The sequence below is a fragment of the Botryllus schlosseri genome, chromosome 6 (genome assembly GCF_051294905.1).
Source record: "Botryllus schlosseri isolate E-star chromosome 6, Bs_hap1, whole genome shotgun sequence".
NCBI classification, from domain to species: Eukaryota; Metazoa; Chordata; class Ascidiacea; order Stolidobranchia; family Styelidae; genus Botryllus; species Botryllus schlosseri.
Genome location: NC_137241.1, coordinates 19350855 through 19360768, shown reverse-complemented (window position 1 = coordinate 19360768; position 9914 = coordinate 19350855). Strand labels below are relative to the sequence as shown.

Sequence of the window (9914 nt, the reverse complement as noted above, 5' to 3'; positions counted from 1 at the left end):
CGCTTTATTCGCCCAGAGTAACATTGCGAAAGTTGATTGAGGGACAACGACGCTACTCGTATACTCAGACTCACTCACTGGTGGAGGAAAGGGCACATGGCCACAATTTGGAATTTTGAAATAGTAATGTCGTCGTTTTAAGATGTTGCAGTAGCTCGCCAAGTCATTGGTTTGTATAGAAGACTGCTTGCATACAAATTTTGTGTCTCGTACACGGTACTGAGAAGTGACAACGTGCTATCGCACGACTTCGTAGGTTCTTGTTCACGACGAATTTTTCACGGGATCGATGGGCCGCAGCATTATTATTTTACTCGAACCGGTCCCGAAATGGTTGAGCACCAATGGGTTGCATTTAAAACAAAAGGCGTTTTAAAACACTTTGTTTAAAACATGTTTCAAACAGTGTTTTAAATGAAAAAACTTTTTAAAAAATTGTTTTTTAAAGTTGTAAAATTATGCTATAATTGTGTAAGTACTTTCCAAAAAACATGTTGTATGCGCCTACGGACAATTACCACCTGATATAGCCAACGTATATCGATATGGGATGGTTGGAGCCAGCAAAATAGTCGGTTCAACATTAATAGTACAGATATCTCGTCAAAGGAGCTATATGTACCCTATATTTTTAATTGTCAATGTCAATCCATTATGAAGTCACACTTGAATATCGGTGACGTCATGACTTTTAAAAAATGGTTTAAATAAGGGCCTTGTTTTAAACATGTTTGTTTTAAATTGATTTTTTGTTTTAAATGCAACCCTAGGCACCATATAGTCCCCACTGATGCGGGAAAACCAAAGTGTTGTTTCGTTGTTGGTTGTTGGTATTTGCAATTCAACATAAATGTTTATGGCACGCTGTCGATATATCGTGTATCGACGCATACGTAGGGATTCAGTCGAGACTAACAATCTAGGGAGGCAAATATCACATACATAGACCATATCATCAAGGGAGATTTTGCTATGCCATTTTGAAAACCTATGCCGAATATCTTGATGAATGAAAATCAGTATACCAATTTCAGTAAACTACAAAAGCAGTAGATCAGACGGTTCGGATTCAGGTCATATATTAAATATTGCAACAAAAGAAACATGACAATAAAAACTCACAGGTTTGTATTGGAGGCTACTGATGGCGTGTGAGTGGCAGTAACCACGTTCATAAGTAACCACGTTCATAGCCTCGATAGCGATTCTGGCAGTATCAAAAAAGTACGAATCCTGCTTCGATCCGGCTCAGACTGTATAAGAAAAATAGGAATCCGGCTCATATCTGGCTCCGTCCAAATATGAAAATTCCTGTTGGGTAAACAGTCCGGCTCCGGTCCATGCCCCGCTCTAACCCTCATAGTGGTGACAAGTATTAAGACATCTGATGTCGTCATCTCCAGACAAATTTATGAGTAATTTTGACGAAGCAATGGACTGTATGTCTCTGTCTGTCCCGTTCAACGATATTGGCGCTGAATTGCGTTAGATTATCACTCCAACAATCAGAGAAACTCATCGTCTTCCCCTCCGTCCACCTCGTCCGCGCGACTTTTGCCGAATGGATATAATCGAAATTCCCAATCAGGGAAGGAGAATGTTACACATAAAATATAAGTAAACACCAATAGTTCATGTAAGCCCTGTATCAAAATAGCATCAAGCTTGCAGTACAGAGAATAGGATATCGCTGCTGTCGCAGCGTCGACGAGTACCGCTATCAGCGTCGTCGAGCGGGCACGTCTAATTAACAAGAGCAACTTGGAGGAATCGATTTTGGAATTCTTCATGTCACGTCGATGCCTTTCAATTGGGTATGCGAAAAGTATGAACAAGGTAATTTGAAAGTATCCCGTGCATGAGATCATCAACGCTTCTGGTAGGTGGATCCATCCGGTGTAACTATGCACGACACAACCCCCGGCGGAACTGGCGTACTGTCTGGTAGTCAAAATCAACAGCACACCGACAACAACCCCTAATATCATCACAATTATAATGGAGACGCTGACCTGACGAAGCAATCGAGTTGTGATAGACTTCAACGCTTTCGAAGCGTAGAACACTCTCTGCCTCATCCACAGAACTAGAAACACTGCCGTAACGGACACGGCATAAACTACAAACTTGGATTTCTTCATGCCCTCGCACGCAAAATCATCTTCGAAGCCGTAGTGGATCTCAAAGGCACTCAGAAATAAGTGAGTTATCAGCGACACTTCCGCGATGACCATCAAAATGCCCATGGTGTTCCTGATGCGATTCCTCTTCCTGCTATATGTGGTCCTCGCTTTTCGCCATTCTGCGGTCACTGCGCAAATAGCCGTGTACAATGTTCCCACTAGAAGTACACCTGTTACGCCGGCCGCAATATACTTTGCATGATAATTCCCGATACTCATTCCACAACCAGTAATGGTGGCGTTTACTAACTTCATGCTTTGTGGCGTATATAGTGCTTAGCTCATCTGCAACTTCTCCCACTCGACTTCAACAATAACACACAATTAGCCCTCGAAGCATAGAAGAGTATACATAAGTGCCGTGACTATCAGCTCAAACCGAAGTATCGTATCAACATGAAGTAGAAACTATTAATTGTGCATGTGATAATTCAGGTATAATACTACTTAATAGCCTGCGATGACTCCCACTGCGCAATTACCGTCTTGCAGTCAGAGATGAGCTGGTATTGATTTCTGAGAATCCGAATCCGTCCGACAGCTCGGGTCTTTGACGAACTATCCGTCCGAATCCGAACAACCTCAACCGAAAATCCGCGCGAATCCCAAAAATGCCGTCAATAATCGGAAAACTCCGAATCGAATATTCCGAAGAATCATAATTGTAGATATGAGCACACTGGCGTAGCCAGCGAGGGGCGACAGGGGCGATCGCCCCCCCCCTAATTTTTGGAAAATTTTTCGTAAAATCAATAAATATGACATTATTTTAGGGCAGATGAATGCAACCTAAAAAATTTCTTCGCGCTTCGCGCGATTTAGTGTCCATGATCATAACAGTCTTGCTTTTATTATCGGTCTCCCGAAAAAAAATCTTCCGCAAATACCCACAATTGATTTTAGCTGCATTCTTAATTATGAGAATACAACAGTGCCAGTAGACACACGAAAGTAACTCAAGGTCGGTGGGTTGATTGAGTTTAGGGTTGTTAGTTTAGTATGGGGATTGGGGACTGATAGCTCCGACAATTCCCGTTACGGGACACACGAAGACATATAAAGTAGGTTACATGCGACTCCGCAAAGTGCGCTCCCAAAATGATTGACGGCCATAAAACCGACGCATGTATTCGATATAGATTTTCGGGTACTTAAATGGCTGGCGCCTAATGATCCTGTCCCTGCAATCAGACTTCTCCCACATGAATGCGACTGGCACAGGAAAATATCGCCACCTCCCTTTAAAAAGTGCTAATTTGAAATCGCACGAGCCTGATCAAAGGAGTTTTGTAATTTGGTCTGGTATATAAATCAGCAATTCCAATCTCTAAACTAGCATCAATCTTTACCAGAGGTCACTAAATAACCGTGCTTCAACGAAGTAATTATTAAGAATGGAATCCACTTGCTCATATACACGCACCAATATTATTGATCAAATACTTTCATTTACTCAAAAACATGTACGCTCCGCGCGACTATAGGTCCGTAATGCACACTGCTTTTCAACTGGAAGCAACTGGAAGCTTCCATAGGGTATGTGTGTGCGTGCGTCTAAGAATCGTCTGAATAAAGGGTAGTGATGAAATTGCCCATGGCAGGATATACGGTTCTGCGAGGTGTTCCCACGGGAGAGCTTCCCTAAACTCATAAAAATCCCCCCCCACACACACAATAAAAAAATGTAATTCTGGCTACGACCTTGTGTGTGAGTGATCTCTTGAGTGGTGACAGCTTTCTCCGCAAGCCATGAAGTAACAGCAATATATGACAACTGCCCCGTCCAGCATCCACCCTATACAAACTCTAAATCAGTGGCTCCAAACCTTTCTGTCGTCGCGGACCCTCTGTGCACCTTCACGTACCCCGGCGAACCCCCAGTTCTTATTTCAAATTTGCCTCTATTATCATGCAACCTTCATCTGTCTTGTGCAATTATTATCTGTAGGCTAGTGATAAACAACAGCGTAATGACCTTTCTTGACAATAACACCGACTTTTTATTATTTTAAAGCGAATTCTGTAGCTGCTTTTCTTGAAATACAGGGCTATGTCTTGAAAATCCACGTCGTCGATTTGATATGAACGAGTGCCGTGAATCAGGTGGCGAGATAGCGCAGTGGTATATTCCGCGGCTGCAACACCAATGGGTGCGGGTTCGAGTCCGACCGAGGTCGACTTCCGAAATTCGATACCTAAGTGTTGGAGGTTTACCTAGGCTCCTCCTCGCCACCTCATCCGCGTCAGCGGTGTCTTACAAAAGCCTAGAGGTGGGTCGTGCTATAAGTCGGCAGTTACGGAAAATAAGAAGAATATCGGCCTGGTGTAAATGACCATAGTAGTCGACAAACACCATGAATACCCCCAAAACAAAACAAAACAGTGCCGTGAATCCATTTCCACGGAGATAGGTGGTGGCAAATGTAATAATAACGCGTAACCCGTCCGACGACACATTTGGCTATGATGGCAACATACATGGATCAATATATCCTCCAGCCTAGTCATTTCTATCTAGCAGCTCATCGTGAAGTTATTCTGGAATAGCGGTCGGTGTATTTCATAGGAGAAAATGGATCTCTGCATACAATTATTTTCAAAACCCCAGCAAAACATCCCTAAACAGCAATGTGTTCGTATAAGTAGGCTATTGGCAATTAAAATGACTTTGCACGGTGGAATATTTCATCTCAGACGGCCATTCTCTGTTTATGTGAGTCCTGAACTTTCAGCAGTTATGAAGCGAAAGTGCTTCATCATCTCTCTAATTTAAAACAAACCAAAAATAGCTTATTATTATTAGGTTATCAACCATTTTGCAAATTTGGAGTTTTCGTGCATCCCTTGAAAAGGCTTTGCAGATCACCGGTTGAGAACCACTGCTCTAAATAGTCTTGCCGTGTGTTATGAACATAGTTCAAGTGTACTTGCCCTGAATGTTCGATGACACCACTTCTATTAGCTTTGCCGGTAAATCTGATAATGAAAACGTATTTGCAATATGCAAGTAACAATATAATGAACAATTTTCATTCTTTAACCAACAAATTTTCGCGCTTCGCGCGAAAGTATTGACGTCAGAGTTTTCTACAATCACACATCATTTTATATGAGCGGAATATATGCATAAAGATCGCCTCAGATGTTGTGTTAATCATTCAATAAGGGCCCAAGACCATCGTTTAGCCCATTTTTCCTTATCTTTAGGTGGGAGGGGCTCATTTAAGTCATCGAATTTTTCGCCCCCCCCTAATATTTTTTCTGGCTACGCCCTTGTATGAGCAGAGAAGGCCTACTCTTTACAAAGGCAAAACTTGGGGTTAGCTACTTTATATTAGCTTGGACTTTTGACAGAACAACTTTAGAGTGCTACCATTGCCATCAGAACGTGTTCACTGTCTGTGTTTGGTTGTCGAGAGGAAGATTTTCGCTTTGACTTGAAATCAACAGTCACGTCTGGTCAGAACCAGTGATGAGCATCGGAGCGGAGTCGGAGTGGATTCGGAGCGGAGTTTTTCCTATTTTGTGACAGTCGGAGCGGAGTCGGAGTTTACTACAGATATTTTTTCGGAGAATTTCGGAGTATTGTAACTTTTTTCTCTGATATCTTTGGATAGATCTGACTAGAATACACTATTGATTATGATTACAAACCAAAACACGGACAGTTGACACCTTGTAAAGTTGTAATATGACGGGTAACATGCAAAAATGATTGCCAAGTGCATAAAAATCAGCCATCTGGATGCAATTGGGGCTGGAGAGTAAACAATACTATGAGGCCAACCATATTATCACATGTACCATGTACCATGCTTGCCACTGTTTTGGATACTTGACGAGATTCTTCGAAGTATCTCGGAGTCTGGGATTGAGCTCTTCGGAGTCGGAGGTAGTTTTCCTCAGACACTAAAGTTGTCGGAGGGATTCGGAGTCTCGAAAAGCACTATCCGCTCATCACTGGTCAGAACTATTCAAATACATCCGAAGCAGAAGTTGCAACTATCCGAAAATATCCGAAACAAAATCGGCAATAGAATCCGAATCCGATCCGACTATATTAAAATTGTGCAAAATCCAGTCCTAACCCTATCCGAATCGGTCCGATGCGCATCACTGCTTGCAGTGCACTCGTTTTGAACAAGATAATTTATAATCGTATTATATCGACGGTATGTTCGGCGTACACTCGTAATGCATCGAGGGTGTAAACCGCTTAAACGTTGAGAACAATAAGTGGGTTCAGCTACCTTTCGTTAAACGTTGATGTAACATTTTAACTAGGGTTGGATTATCCGGATAACGGTTAACCGGTTAACCGGTTAACCAAAGGTGTTTTTATTATCCGATATCCGGCTATAAATCTGCCGGTTAACCGGATAAAATAGTATCGTTATTGATGTGTTTTAAACTTTTAGGAAGCTTCAATAAGTCGTAATATCAGTGTTTCGCGCGGCCAATTAGCGAGAAGCGTGTCGGCAATTAGCGGGATACGTCAATGCACTGTGTAACGCGACGCAATCTCCCGCTGAGAAGATCGCCAAATTAGGTCATTGATTGCCGCGAACTCGGCTATCGTTGCTGGCCTGGTTTTTCGAGTCTTCAATAAGCCTATAGTTCCGCTGGCAGAATCACATCTGCAATAGGCTCTGTGGACATTACACCATCTCTGGCCTACATCATCGCATGTGCATTGGCTTGGTGCTCACGGTATTATCGCTGGCCTGCGCAATCGCATCTGCAATAGGCATGGTACGAACGATATCATCGCTGGCGTAACCATAGTCTCGGGCCTGACATGCGTTGGCTCCTATCTCTTGGTGGCTTGGAAACAATATGCCGCTGAGATTATTATGATCAACGATTCTGATTAATGAGTGACATTGCGAAACTGAATGACATCGAATGTTCACATTCCGCAAACATGTTCGTGCGTGCAAGCGTAATTGATTTCCGCTGATACTAAATTCGAAAAACAATCGAAACCACCTCGTTTTATTCAAAACACCCCCCTTGTTTTTCGGCTGGCTACGGGCCTGATCATGTGAATTTCTCATGGAGGAATTAGAGCGAGCTATCATGTCGGCCTCAATTCCGGTATCAGCTACTCGTCCTTCCAGTACTGGACACCTAAACAGAAGAATGGGCGAAACGAAAAGGAAGCGCTGCTTACTATATTCAGCCTTGCTTAGACTACTATAATTCAGCCCATTTTGTGGAAGCAGAAAGAGCATTTAATACGTGTGGACTCTTTGTTACAAAACTCCGGTCCCGGCTACAGGATGCCACTATTGATGCGGTGTGCTTTATAAGGAGGGAGCTGCAATTACACTGTGTAATGATTTTGCGATCCATTTTTCATGCAGACCTCTTCAAATCGATTATCTCACTTAGGATTCACTATCCGGTTAACCGGTTTGCTAAATTCCAAATATACGGATATATCCGTTATCCGGATAGTGAAAATTATTGAAATCCGAACTAACCCTAATTTTAACCCCACAGCAAAGTAGGCCTACACATATATGATCGTCACATTCCTGAATATGGCGCACTAATAATATTATCAATATCTGCAATATGCCGTGATCAAAGAGTGAGAAAGGCGGATATGTGGCATTCCGTCGTGTTTCAGAACAGATCCTTACAAAATAATCCCTCAACCCCCAAGTGTTCGACATACGTGTGTATGTGACCATGTGCCGATCCTGTTGGACCCATTCTGCAGCGCTTTGGCTAATTCAGCAGCGGTGAGTTTATCAGGGATATGTTTTTTCGTAAAAATTATGCTGCTGAAACAGTATTAATAAACAAGGGGAATGTGCCAGTGTGGGTCCATATTCGAAGGGTCAATTCTATTTATTGTTCCAGTGCATTTTACACGCGTTTCCCAGACCCGCCCCCGCGGTCCGTTTTTCAGAATGAACGTCATAGAACTGTCGGGCACGCGATTGACAACACGCTCTCTCTCATTATATGAGACTTTATTCATTGCAGTCAGGAACAATCGGTATTTTGCAAAAATACTGTATTCTTTCTTTCTCAGCTAGAATTTCATCTCACAGGTATCAGTGGCGGACCTGCATTAATAGCTGCGAGATGAACGCCTTAGGAATTGAATATCAAGAACATCTATAAAGCGGGTTAGTGCTGAATTCCATAGGACTATGATTTACTATACTTGGATTAGGATCAGATAAGTGCCTTATGGTTATATCATCCGGATACTATGTCATTTGAGTTGGTATTCAATGTATGTAATATTTGGATCTATGATCGTTCGAACTAAATCTAACATGTGCTCATTTTCCGAATAATTTTCATTTCCAGTCCAAGAGTTTTGCTTTCGTTCAAAAAACTTATAGCCTATACGCTAAATGCAGGGTACGAAATGTATGTCAGCCGTTCAGTAGCCGCTAAGGAACATTTCCAAATACAAATGCCTTGCATATGTCATATTAAATTCGTGACGTCACGTGATATGACCCCTCAGACTACGCTCATGAATGCGTGCGTGTAGTCAGGATTCCCCACGTGAACTTTGGTGGTCTACTATCTACTTCTGCTTCTACCATTATTGAGATTTTGAAAAATAAGTCACATCATCTTCTATCGTCAAGACGAAGTTATGTCACCATGCTGCGGTCTTGCACGTGACCGCAGTAGACGAAGCGTACTGAAAACTTACCATTCCAATTCAATTTATTGCTAACAATTTCATCATTTCAATACACCAGAAAACTGCGATACAATGAAAAATGGGAAGGTGTCGACACCACCTGACCAAGGCGATGTAAATGAGAAGTCATGCTCATGTATATGCACACTGAATGAGAAGTAAAAGAAGGTAATATAAAAGGACAGGCCACAAAAGAGATGTCACGTGTCGGAACCGGAAGGCAACATCGATGTGTCAGGTCGTGGTCCTGGAAACTAGAGGGATGGATGGTATTGATTCAGTATAAATTGTTTGTATTTCGACTTGAATGTGGACTGAACTTGCTCGATAACTGTCGGATAGCCGGCGAGATACTGTTTCACACTATATGTCTGGCATATTTGATGGAGCGATGATCTTTTTGTCGACCATATGGTAGGGTTGGGCACAATGATTCGAGTACTCGACTCTGAATCGAGTATTAATTTTAATGATTCGAGTCGAGTAGTAAAAGACGATTTTTTCAAGTACTGAAATTATACGCTTCTCATCTCTGAAAGTTAATTTATCAACGAGACGAGAATTATAGTTCCGATAGTATTTTTCACTGTTGAAGCCTTGAAACATTGATTGGCGGTATCGTAGCATACGAAACATATGGTACAAAGTTACGTAGGTTACTGGACGTAGAACATTTCCTCAGTCATGATTAAACAACAACATTGTCACCAAGTGGAATGAAATCGGTATGGTCGAAAAAATACCAAAGTATCTTTTATGAGATAAATAACGGGCGTTATATTCTTTGTGGTACCTACGGTACATATTTGAGCTTTGGCGTATTACATTGTGTTATGACGTCATAATGAGAAATACTCGATAACTAACTCGACCCGAAGCATATTACGTGATTCAGAATCGAATCACTTAGGTACTCGATTTTGCCCAGCCCTACCATATGGTAGTTGGACGACGTGGACGCGAGTGTATTGTACTTATGCACTTTTGATACCGAGGTAAAGACGTTATTGAAGTTTTTGGGGTAGTGACCGCAGTGGAACTGATACATAAAC

At 42.1% G+C, this 9914-nt stretch overlaps 1 protein-coding gene across 1 annotated transcript; it reads right to left on the bottom strand.

Moving 5' to 3' along the window:
- Positions 1-1062: 1062 nt before the first annotated feature.
- On the bottom strand, positions 1063-2792 carry LOC145441423 (uncharacterized). Its single transcript, XM_080319279.1, has one exon. It carries the CDS (start codon positions 2436-2438, stop codon positions 1506-1508), a length of 933 nt encoding a protein of 310 aa, XP_080175405.1. The 5' UTR covers positions 2439-2792; the 3' UTR covers positions 1063-1505.
- Between the last annotated feature and the right edge of the window lie 7122 nt (positions 2793-9914).

Coding starts and splice junctions, on each gene's coding strand:
- LOC145441423 (XM_080319279.1), bottom strand. CDS start 2,438: ATGAAGTTAGTAAACGCCACCATTACTGGTTGTGGAATGAGTATCGGG.